At 41.7% G+C, this 24,409-nt stretch overlaps 1 protein-coding gene across 2 annotated transcripts in view; it reads left to right on the top strand.

Moving 5' to 3' along the window:
• BACH2 (BTB domain and CNC homolog 2) overlaps window positions 1–24,409 on the top strand; it is a 236,817-nt gene that overhangs the window by 144,184 nt on the left and 68,224 nt on the right. For both annotated transcript variants that reach the window (XM_006778250.2, XM_006778249.2), the window contains one exon: window positions 19,416–19,670. In XM_006778250.2, the coding sequence (XP_006778313.1) occupies window positions 19,428–19,670 (243 nt within the window). In that variant the 5' untranslated portion in view covers window positions 19,416–19,427. The remainder of the gene's footprint in view (window positions 1–19,415; window positions 19,671–24,409) is intronic.

Below are 24,409 nucleotides of genomic sequence, written 5' to 3' on the forward strand. Positions count from 1 at the left end.
AGAACTTCTGTGCTGGAGACACCCTTATGGGGCAAGACTTGCTTCAATGGGACTTTGGTGCTTACTGAGTCTGCCCCCTGAGTGTGTCCCTTATGAATCTGAGGAGTTGTAATTTGGATGGTCCCACTCTGACTATTGGGTAAACTGGCTCCTGGATCTAAGGAGGTGCTAATTTAGCCTGTGCCTGACGTTACCCAGCAGGAGGTACGGGGAGATCTGCAGATTCCTCTTCTTTGTTTGGGTTTTGGAGGTGCCCAGATGAGGCCCAGCTGTGAAGCAATGCAAGCTGCTGGGCCTTCTTTTAGATGTTCTGGGCTTCTCTCCAGATTCTTTTTTTTAAGTTTGATAAAACAACCTATTAGAAAAACTACGGATAAGGACATACTCTTGTACATTGCTGGTAGGAGTTTAAATTTGTACAGTCTAAATGGAGAGTAATTTGTCAATATCAAAATACTAAAGCTTATATACTTTGATTCAGCATTTCTGTTTTGGGGACAGTAAATGGATGCACAAAATTACATGTGCAAAACTACAGGGTTCCACATTGCAACCTTGTTTATAATAACACAAGAATGACAGCAACCCAGATGGCTATCAATAAAGATGATCCTATGTTCTCATAGATTGAATACTATATAGCCATAAAATAAGGATGAGAAAGCTTTTTTATATGTTGTTTTGGGGTGATACTCAAGATATAATGTTAAGTGAAAAGCAAGGTACACAATAGTATAATATGTTAAGTTCTGTACTAAAAAAAAGGAGAGAGATTTACATATAAATGTATATATCTTTGCATACACCGGCAAAAAATCCCTCTAGACTAGCAATCCCTTTTCCATCTCATGGCACACACAAACTAGTTAATAAAATTCAGCAGCATACTGATAAATTTTTTGGCGATCTGACAAAAAAAATAGGTATAATTTTGATTCATTCACACTGGGCGGCTACTGTTCTGTTGGCTATTGTCATTTTTTTTTATTTGATATTTTAAGGGAAAAGATGTCAGTACCCCTGACTAAATAGTCAAGTATTTAAAAATTCTTGTGGCACCCGTCAAATTGCTGCTCTGGAGGGATACACAGGAAACATTAGTTGCCTCTAGAAAGTGGAACTATGGAACTGGAAAGCAGGGATGGAGAGATTTTGGAGACTTTCACTATACCATTTGTACCTTTTGAAATTTGAGCCAACTAAAACAAACAAAAATTTAATGCTATTTTTTTACATTGTCTTCAAAAGAAACCATTGTTACACACGGCATGGACGAGTCTCACAAACATACAAAAGAAACCAGACATGCTTAAAAAATAAGTAGTATGGTGGTTACATTGGTGGGGATATGAAGGAAACTTAATGACTGGGATGGGGCATGAAGGAAACTCCTGGGTTGCTGGTGTTATGCTTGATCTGGGTGGTTGGTGGTTAATTGGAAAAATCTATTGATCTGTACCTTTATGGTTGATACAGTTTTCTGCATGTAAATTATGTTTCAGGTGTTGTTGTTTTTTTAATTATCAAAAGGGAAACGAAATATTTTTTAGAGCTGTATTCCTCCCCTGGGCTGCTGTAACAAAGTACCACAAACTCGTCTTACACGGAATTCCCTTTATAAAAACACCAGTATATTGGATTAGGGACCCACCCTACTCCAGTACCATCTCATCTTAACTAACACATCTGAAATGACCCTATTTCCAAATCAGGTCACATTCTGATGTGCTGGAGGTGAGGGCTTCACCATGTCTTGGTGGTGGAGGTGGAAGGGGGAATATAATCAATGCATAACAAGGGTTAGAGAAGAATTTTTAAAGAGGATTGAAATTGGTATAGAAGAGTGTTTTAATACCAGTTTAATGGCTGACTTGTGGAGTATGCCATTGTGGAGCTCTTGCTGAGTGAAGTAACCCAATGCTGTGTCAACCAAGGTATCATCATCTTGTTAGTCATGCAGGGCCCAGTCCACTAACTGCCCATAGTTAGGTTCAAAGAAAATGAACAAGAAGCATTTTTGGCTCTTTGGTAGCCTCCTTCATGATTGTACAGTTCTTTAAAACTAGGGGCTGGGTCTTCATAGGTTATGGCTTGACACACTGGCCATTCATCTTCATCACAGAGCAATCATCTTTATCACAGAGCCATACCGTTAGTCAGAAGACGGGCTTTTTTTTAAAAAAAAAAAAAAACAACAACAAAAAAAAAAAAAAAACCTCATTTTTCTGACTTACTCCAAAAATCCTACAGAGCCCTACTTTTCCACTGGGCATGGGTATGGATTTTATTTTTTTGTCAAAAGAGTCAGCAAGTTTCCAAATGAGTAACAGATACAGGGTGTGGTGTGTGGCTTTCCTTCTGGTTGTGCATCCAAATCGCCCTTGAAATATAATTAATCCCACAATTCTCACGACCATTGAAGTTATTTTTCTACTTTTATGCAATAATTATTTTGTTGTCACTGGGTTCCATTGTGTATGGCTTATTATGGGTGCTCAATAAGTATTTTGTTGACTGGAGGAAGAAAAACAGAACATTTAGCCACTTAACTGTTGATGGAGGCCTAATTTTTAAAATTCAACCATTCCAGGGCAAGCAAAATTAGTCTGTGTTTGAAAAACAGAACAGTGATTGCATTGGGCAGTGGGAACTGACTAGAATGGGGAATCTTTCTAGAGTATTTATAGTTTATAGCTTGACAAGATTCGGATATATATTCATCAAAATCCAGTGAGTGTGCACTTAAGAGATCTGTATGTAAATTTTAGCTCAAAAGAAAAAATATATAAGCAAATCTAGAACTCTAGCAAATGATATGCACAGAAACAGTAAGATAGATGGATGGAGTGATGGATATAGATGGATAGGTGTGTAATGGAATAGGCATTGTAAATATTAATTATCGAATCTAGATGTTGATTTATAGGTGTTCATTGTAAGATTCTTTAAACTTTTCTGTAAGTTGAAATTTTTCATAATAAAATGTTAGAAAAATTCAAAGTACAGAACCATACAGGACCTTGCAAATGTAGGACCAAAGTCTACTTGCCGATATTATTCCCTGTCCACTACTTAAAATAGGGAACAGTATGGCCTGCAAGGAGTCTCCTGATGAATCCATCAACAGATTTACAGCAATATGCAGGGAGCCTGTTTGATTGCTCTACTGGGAGTAAAGCTTTGGAAAGGGCATAGTTGAAAAGGGGGAAGGACATTTACATTTCAGTGTGGCATCATACAACATGATCATAAGCCAGCCGCCTTCTCACGGCCCAGAAAGGAAGCTGACTAGGCCCCATCCAAAACAATGCCTTGTTTTATAATTGCACTCCTGACGCAAGAAACCCCACTGTATTTGGGCTTGAAGGAAGACATGAAGAGCTACAGTTCTACGATGTTCTCTTAGACTTACTCTTCTCTCCCCTCTCCCTATTTTATACTTATTGCCCTTGTGGAAATTAAATGTAAATAAAAGGGCATAATTTTGGAACAAAAAATAGTTTCCATGTGCTAATCTGTGCCCCCCTCCTGTATTTTCTCTAATACGATCTAGTAGAAGCCTGGGAGTCAGAGACTCGTGGGTTCTCCTATTTCTATCTCTAAATAGTTCTGGAATCTTGAGTAAGTCAATGTCTTTGAGCCTACATTTCCACAGTTGTAAAAGGAGCAAATTCCATCAGATGACCTATCTCCAAATCTTTCTCACACTAGAAAGCAGCTTTGTGTTGTTGTTTTTTACCTGTCTCCCTATATCATTTGGGGGCCAGCTGTAAGGAAATACTGAATCCAGACCCTGGCATACTCTAGGACAGTGGTTCTCAACCTTCCTAATGCCACAACCCTTTAATACAGTTCCTCATGTTGTGGTGACCCCCAATTTCATTGTTACAAATTGAACATAATTAAAGCGCAGTGATTAATCACAAAAACAGTATGTAATTATATATGTGTTTTCCGATGGTCTTAAGCGACCCCTGGGAAAGGGTCGTTTGACCCCCCGCAAAGAGGTCGCGACCCACAGGTTGAGAACCGCTGCTCTAGGAGGAATCTCCAGGCCCCGCGAGACCCTCAAAGGACTCTGCTAGGAACTCCTTTAAATGAGGCTTAAGGGCCCTAACTGGTTTGGCTCAGTGGATAGAGCATCGGCCTGCAGACTGAAGGGTCTTAGGTTCGATTCCGGTCAAGAGCATGTACCTTGGTTGTGGGCACATCCCCAGTGGGGGATGTGCAGGAGGCAGCTGATTGATGTTCCTCTCATCGATGTTTCAAACACTATCCCTCTCCCTTTCCCTTCCTCTCTATAAAAAAATCAATAAAATATATTTTTTTTAAAAAATAAAAATATAAATGAGGCTTAAGGTTTTAGTCCCTGTAAATTTTAAATCTGTTTCTCTGTATCAATTATAAAGTTAGTCAAATTTTTAATGCATTCAAGAAAGAAAAGCCACAATGTGTTTAGTTCATCTCTTCCAAAATATATCCAAAAGAGCAAAGAAAAAAGTAATTTTTTTATTCATGGAACTGTATGTTTCCTTTATGTGGACTGATCCTCATGTGGAAATTTCGTTCAAATACTGATTATGAGAAGAGTTATCAGTTGTTAGCCAGGTATTTTTCCCAAGGAATGAAAGCAGAACAGAGTAAGTATTCCTAGCAGAAAGAGTATATTTTCATTCTCAGGGTGTAATAAAGCTCAAAGACAAGAGTAGTTTGTTGTGTCACAATATATAAACAACCCAGAGAGGGTAATTGGATAAACTTTGAATCTTCTCACGTGCTATTTACTCAACTGTATTGCCAAAGGCAGAGACTCAACTTTCATTATGTGGGTCCCTTGGCAGGTCTAATTACCTGAGGGGCAATTACACAGATATACATGTATGTATATTCATAGTCACACCACATAGAAGTTTAGTGGTATCCATGTTGTATCTTATTTATGATTGTTTCCATGTTTGCATATTTCAGCATGAATACCTACATATTTTCTCCCTTCCATCTACTGTAACCAAATGTGAATAGTGGGGCTACTTAATGAAAGAGGCTAATTATCAAGGACTTGACTTTACTAATGTACTCAAGTTGGTGATGTTTTAGGTGAGGAGAACATGGGCAAGCCATCTGATTTGGTCCATTATTATATTTTCAATTATCCTTGGTGCTCACAGAGAGGCATTAATATAGCTGAGGATGACATAGCAAATTACCACAGCTCTCTAACCTTTTAAATTGCTAACACTGTTGTAATCTGTAATTATAAAAATCAGTGTGAGAATTGTGGCACTGCATAATTATCTTTCCTGATACTTTATTGCTGAATGAATTATTAATCAGAATCAGTCTTGTATAGTATTTGCAGCAACTCAGAAGAATAGTGTATAATTAAATTTCATTATTCCCTATTTTTGTGCTAATGTTTTATGATGTTGTAATTGATAATTAATTGGCCGAAAACTCACACACTACGACTTGAGAGTTTCAGGTGGCTGGAAAATGTTCAGTATGCTGAGTTCATTAACTAAATAATGATCATCCTATAAAGACCACAGGTCTAGTGTAGTCTGTATAAGAGAGCTTTTGAAATTAGTATATTAATCATTAAGCCTTCCATGTTTTCTTAAAAGAAAGCAGTAACCGTGGGCACATATGAATAAATAAGAAATCTTAAAAGGTTTCAAATCTGGTCAAATTTAAGTACCCAGATGTTGGTTATGAATATCAGGTTAATGCACCACATACAGTTGTTGTGCTTCTCTGTGTATCAGCTTCCATACTAATTAAACAGTGAGCAGTCTCCATATAACCACAATTTCAAAAAGAGAATAACAGTGCTGTAGCCTGTTCCCTCTGCCTTTGATGAGCATAACCCAGGGTGAAGCACATCTTGATAGACAAAAGTCTGGTCTACTCTTCTTTACCAATTGTCCTAAACACCAAATGGCGATTCCCCCTCACAGACACACGGAATTTAAAATCTGAAAGGATTATGAACTTCTCCTTGACTGGCATTCTAACGAAGAATTCCTGGTGTGAGTCTCTCCTGGTGTCCCTTGCAACCTAGGTAATCAGCCAACGCTCCGGATCCAAGAATGTCTTCCATTCAGCCTAAGTCCTATTGAAAAGAAACTTTTTGGGGGCATTTTATGGGAATTTCTGCTGTGCTATTTTTATTTGAATTTTTTATTTCAAGAAGATGAGGCTTTTTTCTGGTTTTCAAGTGTCTCCTGTAGAAACATACACCGAAGGGGGCGGGGGGGGAAACAGGTGAACATCTTTTTTCTTTCCAGGGAATTTTGAAGGCATTGTGAGAGGGCACTTTACAATGCATATGCGTTTTTTAATCAACCTTTTTCTAAGCTGGTCAGAAAACCACCCACAGGAGATTGTTCCTGAGGATTACAATGCAAAGGCATCTCCACACTCCCAGGAAGATCGTGAGGGGTTTATTTTTTCATTGGTTGTGTTGGCTCCAGTGTCATAATTCCAAATTATAAATTATTAAGGAGGATCTTGTCCTCAGACCATTGTGACTGGAACTAAGGCACCTTTCTGTAGCATTTGAGGGAGAGTTACTCAGTGCCCTTCATGCTTGTCTGATTTTGGAATGAAGATCAGAAACCTTCCTCTGACCATCGTCCCCGAATCCCAGGCCCTTGTGAGCCATGGACGGTCCCAGAGCAGCAGCGGCCTGGGCAGTGGTCCTGCCAAGCTTGGGCATACTCTGGAAACACTGTCTTGAGGATGCCGATGGAGGTCCTGAGTGCCCATCATCTCCTGAGGGTTTGGATGCTTAGGTGCTGCTGAAAGGGTGGGCATGATTGGTCCTCTGGCAGTTTGAGATGGGAGGCTGCCAACTTACAGGGAGGGAATCAAAGCCATCTTTCAGAAGGAGGAGCGAGGAAGCTTTTACCAAGATAGAACAGCTCAATTATACTCTGCAAGGACCCACACTATACAGAACCAATGGATAAAGAATATGTCTCACTATTTGTGAATAGTCGAGGCCAGAAAGCTTTGGAAATACAGCACACTTAAGACCCTTGCACTGAGAAACTCTATAAATGTTCGCTTTTCTTTCATTGTGTCAGTCTAAGCTTTTCCTATGGCTTTTGTACCGTCCCCTTATCTTGGTTGCATATCTTGGAGGTCATATCATTAGTTTTCTCTAACATTCGTGTTGCTCACAATAGACTAAGTTTTCTGTGGATAAATGGATAGGCAAGGCGACCTGGTGGCCCAGAAAAGACACAAAGGAAGATGTGCGAAGCAGAGGTTTGAAGGAGACCTCAGCAGAAACAAAAGTAACATAAAGCCAGGAAGGAGGATAGAGCCAGCAGGAGGCTGGGGTGGGGTTTAATAGTGTGGCCCAGGAGGCCTTCCAGAGAAGCTGACATATGAGCAAAGACCTGAAGTGGGTCAGGGCTCGAGCCATCACCTTTCAGTCTCCTGCCTCTTAGGAGGCGGGTTTTCTCTTCCTTTCGCCTATAAGGAGACAGAGAACTGAAGTAGCTGGCCATGTCATCGAGCTCTAGGAAGTGGCAGGGTGACATTCTCGGTTTATAGGGCTGCCTTGGATCAGCTGCCCTGCAGGTCAAAATGCAGATTTCCAGCCCTGCTCCAGTTGCCCTAAATCCATGCAATTTGAGAAGGATTATAATTCCAGAAGGCAGGGAGGTGGCTGGGGGAGTCTGAGCTTGGTAGGCAGGGATAAAGCAGGAGATGCCAGTGTGGAAAAAAGGACGAGTCATTGGCAATCTGGGAATAAAAAGTGAATGGAAAGAGTTGGTGTGGTTGAGAAAAAAGAGCTAATTTTATTGAACACTGTATGTTGAATGAGTGAATGAATGAACTAATGAACAAACACAAAGGTGTCTGTTTTAATCCTCACAACCCTACCAGATAGATGCTCTTTACCGTACCCTTTTTGTACAAGTTGGGAAACTGAGGCACAAAAACGTTATGTGTCTTGCCAGAGATTTTGCAGTTAGTGAGTGGCACGGTCAGGATTCAGAGCCAGGTCGCCTGGCTCCCAATCCTAATTCTCAACCATCACACTACACGGTCTCTATCAACCATAACATACACAGTGTTTAGTGAGTGCTTTCTACACTCAGAGGGATTGTTGTAATCACTTTGTATATCTGTGCTTTAAATTGCTGGCTTCTCCTAGCAATCAGATTACAGATGAGGAAACCTTGCCGAGAGTGTGCAGTTTGTCTGAGGGGGCATAGCGGTCAGTACTGAGATGCCCGCGGGCTGGCTCCAGAGCATGGCTCGTCACCACTGCACCTCACTGCCTCTCACCATGAAGGAGGATACTGATTTGTATGAAACAAATGCTAAGGCAGCAGAGAGAGAGCCAGAGAAAGCCTGTAACAAGCAGGTAGACTATTCAGAGCACGCACATTTAGCAAACACGAGGGGCTCGAATCATTTAGGGAATGTTATTCGATAGGAAGCAATATGAGTTCCCCATCTGTCAGACGCCTTTTCTTGGCATGAAAGAGAAGTATATCAGGGTTAAGTGCCCATAAGAGCAGACGTTCTTGGTATAAGCATGTGTAGAATTAGGCGAATGGTGGTGAGGATAATCCCTGATGCAAGCAGAGTAGTACTTTACACTTGTCAGATCCACGGCCCTATTTGACCTTCACGGTCAGTGTGGGATATTATGGAGAGAAGGCTGCAATGGTATCGTTGCCAAAGTTGCCAGAAAGTACCAGATCCCACATATTGTCCCATCATTTTCTCACAGGCCATGAATGGAAATCAAGAGAATCGGCCTTTCCCTTGGTGTTTAAGCAGGAGGATCTGGCAAAGATACACATTATTCTTCGTGCAGCCCACGTTACTCACTATAAGAAACACTCAGTCTGTGCAGAACTACAAGTTAATATAATGTGCAAAGAAATTAGTTTTCTTTGCATAATAGTAGCTTTTATTCGTGGAGTGTTAACTGTAAAACAAACACCATCCCAAACGCCTATTGCTTCATCTTGTTTCATCTTCACGTAGCCATTTTGCAGATGGAAAAGCCACGGATTACAGAGTCAAACTGATATACTCAAAGCCCTACAGCTAGGAAGCGGGAGAACCGGGACTCCAATGGACGCCCCTGTCTGGGGATCGGAGAAGTGGGAAGCAGGTGCGTTGTGGAGTGAGGAACAGCTGAGATGTGTCTTCCTGACAGTGCCTCTCTGTGCTTGTCTGGGTGCCTCTCTGCTTGTCTAGCACCACCTGGCCAGGGGCCTGGCCCTTGTCACACCCTTTCCTGACCATTTGGAAAAAGAGTGTTTTCTCCCCTGTGGCAGTGCAATTTTGACTTTTTATGAGTGAATTAGAAAATAATCCTTTCTTTAACATACTTTGCATGATCCGAAGTATATCCAGTACGGCGCGAATAGTGGATGTGAGTGGTGTGTAATATACACATCTAATAGGCTGTATATTTTAAACAGCATACTCAGTGTCGGGAAGCATTTCGTCCCTGCCTTGTGATAACCGTCATCATTACTCTGAGGAGCTGCCAAGGACAAGACAGGGACTTGGGAGGCTCCGAGCACATCCTTCCCCCACCCCCACCATCCCTCTTCCCTGACCTGCCTGTTCCCATACTCCCAGGAGGCCATTTCACATGTGTGTTAATATTCCAGCTCCGTTTGATCTCCTGGATGGTGACAGATGGTCCAAGTGCTTTTATTTCCTGATGTGGGATTTAACAAACTGCCGACCAATGGGTTATCCCCCTGGTTTTAATCATTTTTAAATGGAAAAACAGGAGTGAGGGTACCCAGACTTCAGTAGAAATTCACAAACCTTTCCCAGAGCATTTCCCGAAAGGACCCTCAGGCTGATGACTCCTCTACCCCGATTAGATGCTGCCTGCCTGGGTGCAGAGTTTTGATTGTTCTAGTGACCAGGTGAACCATCTTGCAATCTAAACTTCACCCATCCCAGCTTGCATCCCTGCCGAGAAGATATTTCAGAACAGAACCGTGTGGTCCAAAAGACCCCGATGCGTGAAAGAAGCAAGTTTCCTTTTATTAAGGACCTTTTCTGTGAAAGCTGTATTTTTGCCAAACCTCGGCGACTCACTTCTGTTTTCTTTCCCACCTGCAAGCAGCATGCCCTCTCAGGAAGCAGGACAGGCGTTGATAGAGATCACAAGGATGAACAGCCACAGAACCATAGATATCCTTACATACAGACAGACCTTTCTGTCTCAAGTGCACCCGGAGGTCACCCCCCTGAGAAGGAGTCAGGTTTGCTAATCCAGCCTTTACCATCATAATTCCTGGTCAGATGAGTCCCATCGGCAAGTCAGCACCTAAAAGCAATAACTAGCCCAGGAAGCATGCTGGGAACAATGGCATTGCTAATATTGTTTGTTGACTTTACATGGACACCCAGCATTGTCAGGCAGTCACTGCACAGTAAACTCTTTTGAAGCTAATTTAAGGAGCCAGATTTTTTAAGTATAACACTTAAATGTTCTCTTCTTGGCTCCCTCCTCCCTTTCTTCTCCCTCCTCCCCCTCTCTCCCTCCCCCTCTCCCCAATCAGATTCAAAGTCCACTAACGGCCGAGTTCAGTTTTCACAGTCTCAGGTTGGACAGTAACGCTAAAGTTGGAATTAGACAGACTTGCATCTCCCCTTTTTTCTGCATTTGACTATCTGTTGTCTTTTCTTAGTCTTTGATTCTCTGTTGTGAGTTTTGACTTGGTTCTTTTCTAACACAGAATAATTTCTGTCAGGTTCTGGGAACTCCCCTCCCACCCGAGGGAGAAGTTTTGGGGAGAAGATGTGCGCCCTGTGTTGAACTGTGCACTCAGTACGAATCTGCAGTGCCTTCTATTAAAATGTAAAATGATCCGTTGAGTCATCCTCCCTCTGGTTTGACTCAGATGCTTTATGGCGCACTTTGCATGTCATTTCTCTGTAATGATTTCCCCATGGAGAAGGGTGTCTGATAGAATCCAGGCAGACTGAAGATTGCTCTGAGTCAAATGGATCTTTTATTCTTTTAGTATTAACCCTTATCTCTCAGTTTCCCGTCCTTGCATTTTCCCTGAAGGAACCTTAATGAAGTAAATAGGTTCCACCACCCTCATTTAGCCTCCTAATCACTGTTCATAATTTCTTCTCACATTAGCAGCATGAAACTCTAGGGTAATATTTCTCTGTCTGTGAGGGGAGGGAAGGGGACACTGGGAAAAATATTTCACACAGATGCCCTGATAAAGAAAAATGTAGAAAAGGAATGACTTTTCTCTGTCCTCTAACTCCTAATAGGCAAGAGGCAAATGCTAATAGGAAGCAGAGATTGCTGTATGAGAAGTGAATATAAATGGAGAACGTAGATACAAAGAAGTAGCACCAGAGACAAACTGGGAATGACAAGATAGAAAAGAAAACTTGCCAGGAAGAGTAAAGGACCCACCTCTGCAGAATAAGTGAGGGCTTTGACTGCAGTCTTAGCTGGGGCTTACCACCAAAGAACCAAAGGCAAGCACCAAAATAATAGACAAAAAGAGCAGGGGAAGTGACCACAGGCTACATCCAAATCTGCCAATCCCTAATTCCACCTTTCTCCCTGCCCGCCTCCTCTGTTGGCCACGCCCACACCCCCACCATCACCCCACCGCCACTAAAAGTAATCAAGTATCTTAGGTGACCTAGAGTGGACTCCATTTCACCCACTGATTTCAAAGCATGTCATGGTTTCATCTAGAGATGACAGTGCATGCCCTGTGTTGTTGTTGTGCCCAAGCCACAGCCTTTCTCTGACATCTAAACAGTGTGTCTCACCTGACTTCCCTGGGTGGAGACCCGGACAGAGGAGAAGATGGACATCCCATGTCCATAGCTATGTAACTAATACAATCTGTGAGGACCTACCCTGCCCACCAGAGCACTTTAGGGGCAGGGCAGTGGGGAGAACAAAGTACTGAACCACTGCTCAGTGCTTATGGGCATTCTGTTCCACTAATTCGAGAAAACCAGTCCTTGATTCGTCCTTCCTTCGAGTTGACTCCGTTTATAAGGAGGGAAAAGTCAAACTGTCATTGGGTAGGTCTCCCTTTCTTCTTCACCTCTTCCAAAAGCTATGGGATGGCATTTTTCCCTTCCAGCCAGCTATATTATTTTGAGCATTTCTAACTTTCTTTAAAAAAAAAAAAGCCTTCTTAAGAACTGTAGTTAGAGAAGTTCATGTTTCAAGTTTTTCCTAAATTTCTGCACTTTCACAGAACCGTGGAACTAGAAACGCCTTGTCGGGTCACCGGGTGCATTTCCTCATGTTAGAGCTAAGGAACATGAAGTGCAATTGAAGTGATTTGGTTTTCACAAGAATGAAGATGAAACGAGGGATCTCTGAAAAGACTTTTGCTCTGAAGCAAAAGCCTGGGCTCAGATTTCTCACCACCTCCCAAAGGGCTTTGTCCTGCATTCTACCCACTTTTACAGTTTCTGATTTAAAACACACAACTTGGAATCGCTTCGATTGGATAACCCTTGAGGACCCTTCTGAACTTAAATTGTAGACTACGTTGTGGGTGTGTGTTTTCATTTAAAACCCAAAGTCCACCCTCCATAATTAAGTCACAGAACCTGAGACAGATTACTTGAGTTGTTAACCCTTTCCTACAATTTTTAGTTGGGGGTAGCTGGGTATTTTTAATTATAAAATAGAATGTACATATTAAAAGTGCATAAGACAAATACATAATTTAACGCAGAGTGAACACACATCTACCTATTACCGATGTCGGGAGATAGGACATGTGACAGCACCCCAAAACCTCCCCTAGTGCTGCTTTCCTGTGACAGCTCTCTCCCCACTAAGGGAACCTCTGAGGCTTTCCTTTATAGTTTTATCACCTACATATATATCCCTAGATATTTAAGTTATAGTTCATTTTTAAACTTCTTAAAAATCGAATTCAATTGTATGTTATTATTTTGTGTCCTGCTTCTCTGGCTCAGTATTCAGCAGTATTCACCACTAGGTTTTGAGACCCATGCATGTTGTTGCATGTGGCTCACATTTGCTTTGTATTCTAGTATCCTTGCACTGCGGTCTATTATCTAGTCATTCTGCTGCTGACAGACACGGTGTTGTTTCCAGTTGGGAGTTATGCTGAACAGTGCTGCTCTGAACGCTCGCATAGGGTTCCTGTGGCAGACATGCAGGAGTGTCTCCTGGGTGTAACCTAGGAGTGGAATTACTGGGTCATAATCTGTGCACTTCCTCAACTTGACTAGATAATGCCAAACTGTTTTCCAAAGAGGTTGAACCATCAGGGTATGAGAGTCCTGTCGCTTAACTTCTTCACAAACACTTGATACTGTCAAATGCTCTTTAGTTTGGTGGGTGTGCAATATATCATTAATTATTTATTTCCTTGAGATTAATACATACAGTCTGCTACCAACAGTCTAATATTTTTTCTAGCTCAGCCTCTGTATTACATCATGACTCTTCATATAATTTACACATATATATATATATACACACACACACACACATATGTGTATATGTATATATATGTATATATATATGCTGGTAGTTATCACTATTTTATTATGGTATATTTTGAAAATGGATTATATTTTTTATTTTGATCTGTTTAAAAAATAAGTGAAACAACACCAATAACAAAAATTACCAAAAAACTGGGGTTTATTGTGATTGTCCCTAATTTTCTAAATATTTTCCACTGTGCAATAAAAACATTATCACCAACTATGTGTCAGTAAATTGAACTTCCTCCTGAAAGTTCAAGGAAAATGGAAGTTTATATTGAAGCACAAGAATCATTCCGAGCTATTAAGGACCTGATGATATAATTGCAAGTGCTTCCTCCTAACAACAGCCTTAAATTTCAGTTCCCTTGGCACTAACTAGTACACACGCAGATGGAGTGTTTGAGTAAATAAAGAACATGGAACGTTTTAGCTGCTCCGTGTCAGGCTCTTACTTTAGCTATCCAAAGCATTAGAGACATTAAGTGACAGGCACTGCACTTTTCCATTAGAAAATACTGAAATTGGATTGCTTTCCACTCTAAGTAAGAAGTTTAGGTCTTGATGCGATTGAAAGGTGTTTCCAATCCAGAAGTAATAACGTAGTAATTTTAATGGCACTGTGCACTCTAAAGTTTCTATAGACTTGACAACTTTCTTGTGTAAAAACTAACCCTTCCCATTTCATAGTAAATAACTTTTTTTAAAAGCATGCTTGATAAGGGCAGAATTTACTAAGCAATTACTAAGTAATTTAGTGCTTGATTCACAGAAGTACTAGTATTTATTTAATGCACTGTTTCTAGAGGAAATGTGGTTGGAATTTCAAGTGAAATGGTTTATGGTTTGGTCTTTTTCATTACCTGCAAGGCATATTCATTTCTTTTCATCCGAAACATTCTAGACATGACAAGTTGTCTGAAAAACTTAACATTCTACTCTTTTGTGAATTACAGCTTTTCAGGCTTCCCAGTGTAGATATTTTTCTTTTTCTTTTTCTTTTTTTTTTTTTTGGTTCTTTGACTTTATCCTTTTACCTTCAGAATGGTTAGATATTTAATTTCTGAATATGACCCAATAATGAATGAAGAGGGAATGAATGCATTAACAAGTAGTTTGCCTTTGTTAATACTAGATCTCTTACTGATGAGAGCTGTGGCCTGTGTAGTTTTTTGAGGAGATGAACACACTATGATAAAATAACAGTAACTAACTTTTACTGCTGAAACATATGATAAGACGATTTGGTATATGTATATGTACGTGTGCAGCTGGGTTTTTTGGCCAGGCTATGAAAAGAAGAATGAGATCCAGCCAAGACCCAAAACCAGAACCTTTGGAACACTTCCTTACAATCTGATTTCAGCTAATGTCTACACACTTTAACACATTGTCTAATGCTTAGCCTGAAGACTGGCTGTCAGACTCGTACATACTATTTTGGGCTCTGTTAACTCACTACCAAGTATCTCGTTCTTATATCCCATGGATTCTGCTAAAGATTTCAGGATTTGCTGCATTAGGGATAAAATACTGTTTAATTAATATTAGTAAGGCAAGTGAAAAAGGAAAACGGAATGAAACCTAATGCAGTGATAGGGGAAACAGATTTCAGGTTGGCATGAGTCAGTCAAAAACAGGCAAATTGGAGGAATTCCTAGAAGAGCACCCATGATAATCAGGGGATGGGGCGGGCTGAATGATTTCTAAAAGAGGAAGAAACAGTATGTCCCATTATGCTTGAAAAGGGGCCAACAGGGAGGGAAGTGATGAGATCCAATAGGAACATAAAGGCAGAGAGGAATGGAGTGGTGCTGGCGTGGCGTAAGGAAAGATTTTCCAGGAATAATGTAATAAAAGCAAGAATATCCTCAGTCAGGTTAAAGTCTAGCAACAGCCTCCTGGAAATGATAGATTCTAGATTTACCATTTGATGAACCGATCTGATAGGTTTTAAATGTCTTCTAAAACTCTCTGGAAGGTTTAGCCCAAAAAGCAGACATTCATGGGGCTACCATAACCTGCTTTATCAACTCAGGGGCACATATTGCCACATCTCCTTGATTTTCCCAAACCGATCCTATGACAGGATATGGAGTCTTTTCTTGAGGCCCCTGCCACCAGCTGCCCTAGAGCCAGAAAGAGACCATTTTGCCTGGGAGCTGGAATCTGAGGCACAGTGGATGGCTACTCCTACCTGGCAGGCAGGCCCGTGTCTAGTGCTATAGGACAGTCCTCAGGACCCTCCTTGGACCTCAGTGGAACTCCATCCTGGGTTTCTAGGGTGACATACTCTTTTAGTGTTTATTCCCGTGGTCAACATAGTTCCCAGAACAAACCTCTGGGCTAAGATAACCAGGACTGGAGGAGCCAGTAGCATCAGTCCACATATTATGCCAAAATATCCTAAGTTTGGACTCCCCATTTCCTAAAGTAATGTCACCTTAAGGGACTTGTCCCTCCCCCCTTTTCCTCAGGGATACCATGTTCTATCTCAACAGAGCTTCCCAATTTGGCATCTTATGGGAGCCAGGGACTCTGGTCCTAGTTTCTTTTCTCCCAGAAGACTTTGGTTTCTCCCTGGATATTGTTCACCCCATTCTCTGCACCCAGCTCTGCAATATCCACAATGAAAGAGGCTCCATAATTGGTCTGTATAAAGTTACAGAAAGCTAACTTGTCTCAACTAAAGTGACAATATCTCACTCTCATGATCAGTTAGGTATTTCTTTTATAGACTCTTGGACTCATGGGTTGTAGATGGGTAGGAAATTTGCTGGTCATCTAGTCAAGACTTTTCATTTTACAAACATGGAAGCAGACCCAGAGAAAAGTGAGTCATCCAGAGTCCACACAGTGCCAGAGCTGGGCCAGAAGCCCTGCACCCCTGTCCACTCCTCTTTCCACGGCACCTCATTTTCATTTCTCTTTTGATTTTGTTTAATTTCATGTTTCACTGAAGAACTTACAGCTTTGTGTCTGTTATAGTAAGCTTCCCTCTTTTGGGTATAGGTGCATTAATAAATGGATTAGAGAAAAGAGGTGTCTCATAAATCTCCTGCTTCTTATGAATTATGCACACCATTTACATCCTTGAACATTAATTGTTCCACCTAGTTTTGAGTGCTGCCTGATAACAAAATGTTAGGAAATGAAGTCTGACAATGTGTAAAAAGGCACATATATTATGATCAAGTGGAGGTTATCCTAGAAATGCAAGATTGGTTTAACATTCAAAATAAATCAATGTTATTTTCCTTATTAAAACACTTTTTTAAAAAAGGAAAACTGTGATTATCTCAATAGATGCAGAAAAAGTATTTGTCAGAATCCAGCATCCATTCCTGATTTTTTAAATAAACTCCCAGAAAATTAGGAATAGAAAGAAATTTCCTCAACTCAGTAGGGACATCTATGAAATACCTAAAGCTACCATCATAAATAACAATGAAAGGCGGAATCCATTTCCCCTGACATCAGGAACAAGGCAAGGATATTTGCTCATACCACTTACAGTTTAAACTGTACTAGAGGAACAGTGCAGTACCAGTACATCTAGCCAATGCAGTAAGGCAAGAAAATACCTTGAAATCATCCAGATTGGAAAGGAAATAAAATGTCTTCATTTACAGACAACATAATCTACATAGAACAGCTATAGAATCTACCACAAAAAGGTTATGAAAACTAGTAAGCATCAGCCAGTGTGGCCCAGTGGTTAAGCATTGACCTATGGACCAGGAGATTATGGTTCAATTCCCAGTCAGGGTTGCGGCCTCGATCCCCAGTGGGGGGCTTGCAGGAGGCACCCAGTCAATGTCTCCCTCTCCCTCTCCCTCTCACCCTCTCACCCTCTCACTTCATCTCTCTCTAAAAATCAATAAAAAATCTTTTTCTTTAAAGTTAGACTTACACATACCAAATAATCTTTCATTCTACCCCTAGGTATTTACACAAGAGGAATGAAAGGATATGGTCATATAAAGATTTAAACACTAATCTATAGCAGCTTTATTTGTAACTAGAGGTCCAGTGCATGAAATTTGTGCATGGGGGGGTCCCTCCGCCCGGCCTGCACCCTCTCCAATCTGGGACCACTCAGGGGATGTCTGACTGCCTCTTGCAATCCATGACCACTGACTCCTAACCACTCACCTGCCTGATCACCCCTAACCCCTCCCCTCTGCCTGCCTGCCTGATTGCCCCCAACCACCTCTGCCTCACCCCACATCTGGGACCCATGATTCCCTCCTCCAGCCGGTCGCAGGCACCTGGGACCCCGGGCTTCCCTCCCTCTGGCCGGCCACAGGCACCCAGGACCCAGACTGGCTTCGCCTGGGCCAGCCACAGCCACAGGGGACCATGGGCAGGTGGCTTCACCCAGGACCACGGGGCAGGCGGCTTGTCCCTCTCCCGGGCCACAGCCCCAGCCACTGATGCTCGGGACCGTGGGGCGGGCAGCTTGTCCCTCTCCCGGGCCACAGCCTAGCTGGTCCCCATTCCTCTCTCCCCAGTGTTGAGTGTCTGAGCCATTATGGCCTGAGGGCGTGATGACCATTTGCATATTAGGTCTTTATTCTATAGGATAGCCAAAAACTGGGAGCACCCAAATATCCACCAGTAAGTAGATAAATGGATAAAAAATTGCACTATGTCCATACAATAGAACACTTCTCGTCGATAAAGGAACACACAATTGGTGCACACAACATGGATGAATCAAAAAATATCTATACATCATTTAAAAAGCCAGAATTAAAAGGATACAATCTGTGTGATTCCATTTATATAAAATATAGAAAATGATAACTAATATGTAGTGTCAAAGCAGACCTGTGGTTTCAGGGGCTGGGATACAGAGAGGTGCAAGGGAGGGATTATTAAGGACATAAAGAGATCGTTGTTGATGAAGGATGTGTTCATTGTCTTGATTACCAAAATATATCAAACTACACACTATAAATATATGCAGTTCATTGTATATTAGAGCTGTTAAAAAAATAAATAAGCATACAACCACAAAGAAAATAAGACTCGTTGTTGGAATTCATACTAGTAGTAAACATTACTGAAAAACTACGTTATGTAAATTAAGTACAGATACTATTGTTTTAAATATGTCAGTGGACACTTTTTAAAGCAAAGAATCTTTTTTTTTTTGTAAAAGTGATCTTCACTGTTGAATACATCTTGTTATGACTCCTGTTGTGATATGTTGTATGTCCTTAAAGAGGATGTGCACCAAATCTGCGGATAATGACAGCTCCATTCCACTTCTTTTCAAGAGCTTTTCATGAGCAACAGTGGCATTGTGTTGGTTGCGCTTTGTCTTACAGTGGCCAAGGGCAATTGCAATAGCTGGCTACATCTACTGTTAATACACACACTGCTCAGATCCCTTGTTAAATTGTGTATTGTGATTAAATATTTGGTATCTTAACCAAATTTCAACTTAGCAACTTACATGTATTTAAATCAAGAGAGCATTACACATACTTCAAAAATGATTCATTTCCTCTTAACACAAAGCTCAAATGAATACTTGAATTGGGACTGTGTATACATGAAAGTTTCTTTTCAGTCAGCCAAAAATCAAAACTACCAAGTTTTAAAGTATGTATGTGTTTTAAAATGTTTTGGGTGTTCCATTAAAGATCTGGCTTCATTTCCATGGGGTAAAAGGACGCAGTAAATGGAAACGGTAAAGTCAGCCAGAAAAGCCGACTCTCCAATATGTTTTCTGAGCTCATTGTGCTGAGCATGAAAATGCTAACGAGGAATTCTGCCCCTTTCTGCCTGGCTCATGGCAACGAGACTCAGGAACCATGAAGTTCTTCCTCACCTTCTCTCTGTGACTCAGATAGAGGTGACCCGGCCTCTCTTTCTTTCAGGGTCTGAACGGCATGTCTGTGGATGAGAAGCCTGACTCCCCCATGTATGTGTATGAGTCCACAGTCCACTGCACCAACATCCTCCTGGGCCTCAATGACCAGCGGAAAAAGGATATTCTCTGTGACGTGACTCTGATTGTGGAGAGGAAGGAGTTCCGGGCCCACCGGGCTGTGTTGGCTGCGTGCAGTGAATACTTCTGGCAGGCGCTGGTCGGACAGACGAAAAATGACTTGGTGGTCAGCTTGCCGGAGGAGGTACAGTAGTTTGGTTTGATTGTGTGTGTTGCTAATGGAGACATATTGGCTTGTAGACAGTTGGCTGGATGGGAGCTAGAAGGTGGACCCTGTGCCACATCCCCACTCAGGGGCTGATGTCCAAGTCACCCACATGTTAGGTTTATGTCATAGCCAGTTTCTATTTGATGAAGTCTCAGAGGCACGAATCTGAACAGAGCATCTTTCTTGAAGGGAACTGAACCCCACCTGTGGCTCACAGCCGCTCAGTTTCTGGTTCACTGACTCTTCAGGTTTTGAGTAGTTCACAGCCGAAGTTTGGTACAGTCCTCGATGTGGGATCTGAATCACTGGGACTGTTGCTATGATTTTTCTGTTTCAAATGATTGAAGGAGCACTTGAGTTCCCCTGAGAGCTGAAGAACGAGAGTATTCACAGCACCGTTCTTGCTTGGGGAAAAAGTAAAAAGCAAGCTGAAATTTTGACAGTTAATATAGGATGATTCTAAGAAGTGCAGACTTGCTTTTCTCACCATTGTTGAAAATACCCTACTCAGGTTTCTTAATTACTTCAGTAAATTGAGTCATTTCAGTCTATTGAGGACACTGGTGGCTGGACCTGATCTGTCCAGAGATGACATTCAATTGGATGGTTTGAGCTGCAGGAATTCAAATGATGGGCTTCACAATAAGGACAAACCACTAAACTGGCCACCCTTTGAACTGTGCATACAGTGTCTCTTCTTCCATCCTCCTCATTCCCCTTCATTTTCATGGGACCAAGGATAACACTAAGCAGCCTTAGTCTTTGTGTTCAGGGCCAGAATCACTCCCTGTGCACCAGCACGGTGCACAACCCCACGGCCACCACCACCACTGCACAGCTCCCAGGAGTGAAGCTCACGTCCATAGTCTATCCCAGAGTTGAGCAGTAATCCACTGAGCAGCTCTTCACAGCAACCCTAGGAGAAACCAAAGATCCCACCACCCTGATGTGGGGTTCTGATGAGGACCACTGGCATTAAATCGCAGGGTCATAGACCCCAACACCTCCAGAGCCCTGATCATACAAATGAGTAAAGAGGCTATGTATAAGGCAACAGGAAGTGGTGGGGCAAGAAAGGCATCTAAATTCAACATAAAATAAAAACAAATAGCCAGACAAGTAAGACATGGGGGTCAGAGAGGATCAGCAAATCCAGTCCCTTGTTAAGCAACATCTGCCATGAGTCCTGCAGAACGGGAGAGTGGCCACCTGATAAAGTGAGAACTCACAGAAAGTCTCCTTACTCTTCCTCACAGCACTTACAAACAGGTAACTAGAATGATCCCAAAACTAGAAGCCAAAGGACAAATCAGTTGAAGGTGGTGTAATTGGGGCTGGGGTAGCTTACGTACCGAGTAATGTGGGAAGGCCAAGGAACGGCAGCTCTGGTGTGACTGGGTGATGGGAGCTGGATTTTCCTCATCTGCAAGAGTGGGCGAGTACCCATTATTCCGTGGGATGGTGAATATGAAAGTTCTCAGCATGGTTCCTATCCCACAGTAAATATCTGTCAAATGTAAAACCCTTTGTTCTCTAGGTGAGAAGCAAGAATGCCTTTTGAATTTATTCTTACTCTGGAATTCCCTGGCAATATTTGGAAAACGTTTATTTATCCAAAATGGTCTTAGGGGGAGGGATGTGAGGCTTATAGTTCATTTATTACCTGTATCTCTTTGAGAGCCACCTCATTTGTATGGTTTTTTTTTTTTCACTGATTTAAAAAAAATTAGATTGTATTAAAATATATTTGTAAATGGCCCAGCCGGCGTGGCTTAGTGGTTGAGCATCAACCTATGAACCGGGAGGTCACAGTTCAATTCCTGGTCAGGGCACATGCCTGGTTGCTGGCTTGATTCCCAGTGTAGGGCATGCAGGAGGCAGCCAATCAGTGATTCTCTCCCATCATTGATGTTTCTGTCTCTCCCTCTCCCTTCCTCTCTGAAATCAATTGAGATATATATATATACATACATACATGTATATATATATTTACAGGTGTAAATCATGTTTTATGTAATCAGCCTCTCTTCAGTGTCTGCTGGCCCCATTTTGAGCCTCCCTGGACCATGTGCCGGAGCCCTGCCTGCCTGGTTACCTCTGGGAGTCTGATCTAGGCACTAAACCTCTGTGAGCCCCAGTCCTTATCTGTAAAAGCCCCTAAAATTCTGATGTCTTTGAATTATTTATCATAATATGATGCCAAGTCAGTAAAGTTTAAAGGAAACCGAGATATAAATGCACACAGCTGTAACCTGAAAGTTTCTTTTTAGATCAAAGCCCTGACAGTATCTTATTTCCTTGGCATGGGGCACTCTTTAAAGTAAGAGGCACACTGTGTAGTCATCACACAAAAACCTGCTATTTGACCTTTATGATTGATTGTGTTCCAGTTAAGTGGGAATATGCAATGTGTTGATTTTCTTTCTTCCTAGCCATGTAAAATGATTGCTGTCCCTATATTGTCTGCATTTCCAAACCATGAAAGCATTCTGGTTGCTCACATACCTGAAACCTTCATACATAACTAGATACTTCTTTCTTCCTGTGAAACATGAATTCCTGTTGTCCGTAACCCAGCTCTAAGTGTCTTGCTGATGGGGTGTGGGAGCCAGCCCCAGTGGCATTTTCCTTTGTGGGTCTGTCATTGTTTCTGAAGCCTCCTTCCGGGAGCCCCGTCCCCCTGCTCAGAACACCCCCGTGGCCCCCAGCACTGGGCATTGTTTTCTTCTCCTTGCTGTGTACACACTGAAATGTCCTTCAGGCTCTGTGGTCATTGTCCCTCCTAGTTCAGTGAATGACTTCATAGAATTTAAACTAAGTGGTGAACAACAAGAAATCCCAAACACTACCTTGGAAAGTAGCTGCCTGGAACTAACTGGCATTTGGTTCATGTGATGTAAGGAAAAGCATTTGATTAGCCCCTTGGAAATCTTTGAGCCTCATCATCATTCTCTCACTGAATTCAAGTAAGCTTCTGGCCCTGTCCCAGTCTTGTTCACACTTGGCTCACCTCTACACTCCTCGACAGACAGCTGTTGTATTTCCCAGGGGCCAGCAGGACCGAGTCTGAGAGCTCCTCCTCGGACTAAGAAACTTCCAGATACAGACTGCCACCACCCCTGCACGGTCAGTTTAGGCCAAACTCAGCTCTGCTTCCAGCTGCTGTCCAATTGTACATTTCTACCCCCAAATCCTGAGTATTGGTGGGCAATGCGATTACCAGCAAATTAGAGCCACAGTGCTGGTGTAACCTCTTAACTGGAAGGGGGAGAGACAAAAATAGAGACCTCCTTCCAGAAGCCAAGAAGTAATTGAACTATCTTTCTTTCTTCCCCCCAAAATGGAGTGGCAGATAGTCTCTAGAAGTTATATGAGTTGAGTGTTGGCTCCCCGTTGAAAAACACTCAGGAATGTGTGTCAGCCAACAGTGGAAGAGAAGACATTATACTTAGTACTTTCATTAAATAATGAAACAGATAATTTAATTTATAATTAGTAGGTATATTTTGTGCTAAGAGATGAAGAGAAAGTGGCTGCTGTGCCAAGCATTGCAAGGCCATTATCCCACTGCTCATTTGTATTAAAGTTGGCTCAACAAGCACCTGCTTAGCTATAGTCACTAAAACCGTTTTGGGCTGGATGCCGACCATGCTGGAAGTGCATCACAGTCATGAAGTTCATTCTTACGGTGTGTCAAGTGCAGAGGGCAGGAATGGGGTGTGCTTCCTTAGAAGACATGGAGCCCACAATGGGTTTGCCATTCAACCCCATTCATATAGGGCTGCTTGGCTCCCTTCCAAAATACCAGGGGAAGAGCAGCTGTTAAGAGGTTTTTGCCAAGGTCTGATATCAGAGTCAAAAGATAACAAGTGCTGACGAGGATGTGGAGAAAAGGGAACCCTGTGCACTGTTGGTGGGAATCTAAATTAATACAGCCACTGTGGAAAACAGTATGGAGGTCCTTCAAAAAAATTAAAAATAGAACGACCATGTGATCCAGCAATCCCACTTCTGGGTATAAATCCAAAGAAATAAAATCACTATCTTGAAGAGATGTCTGCACTCCTATGTTCATTGTAGCATTATTCACAATAGCTAAGATTTGGAAACAACCTAAATGTTTATGGACATAGAACTGGATAGAGAAAATGCGACATACATACATATATACAAACATACATACATACACACACAATGGAATATTATTCATTTGTAAAAAAAAAAAAAAAGGAAATCTTGGTGTTTGCAGCATCATGTGTAAACTTGGAGGACATTACGCTAAGTGAAAAAAAAGCCAGACATAGAAATACAAGTATTGTATAATCTCATGTAGCAATATGACATCATGTATGTAGCATCTAAAAAGAAGTAAACTCATCTAAACAGAGAGAGTGCAATGGTTGGGTACCACAGGAGTGGGGGGTAGGGCAAAAGGGGAAATAACTTTCAGTTATAAGATGAATAAGGTCTGGAAGCCTAATGTATAGCATGCTGACTGTAGTTAATAGTGTGTTTATATACTTGAAATTTGCTAAGAGAGTAGGTCTCAGTTGTTCTCACCACACACACACAAAATAACTATGAGAGGTGATTGATAATGTTAATTAGTTTGATTGTGGTAATCACTTCATAGTTTCTGCATATATCAAAATAACATTGTATACCTTAAATATACACAATTTTTATTTGTCAAAAATAAATATTAAAAACTAGAG

Source organism: Myotis davidii, unplaced genomic scaffold (genome assembly GCF_000327345.1).
Source record: "Myotis davidii unplaced genomic scaffold, ASM32734v1 scaffold269, whole genome shotgun sequence".
In the NCBI taxonomy this organism is placed as follows: domain Eukaryota; kingdom Metazoa; phylum Chordata; class Mammalia; order Chiroptera; family Vespertilionidae; genus Myotis; species Myotis davidii.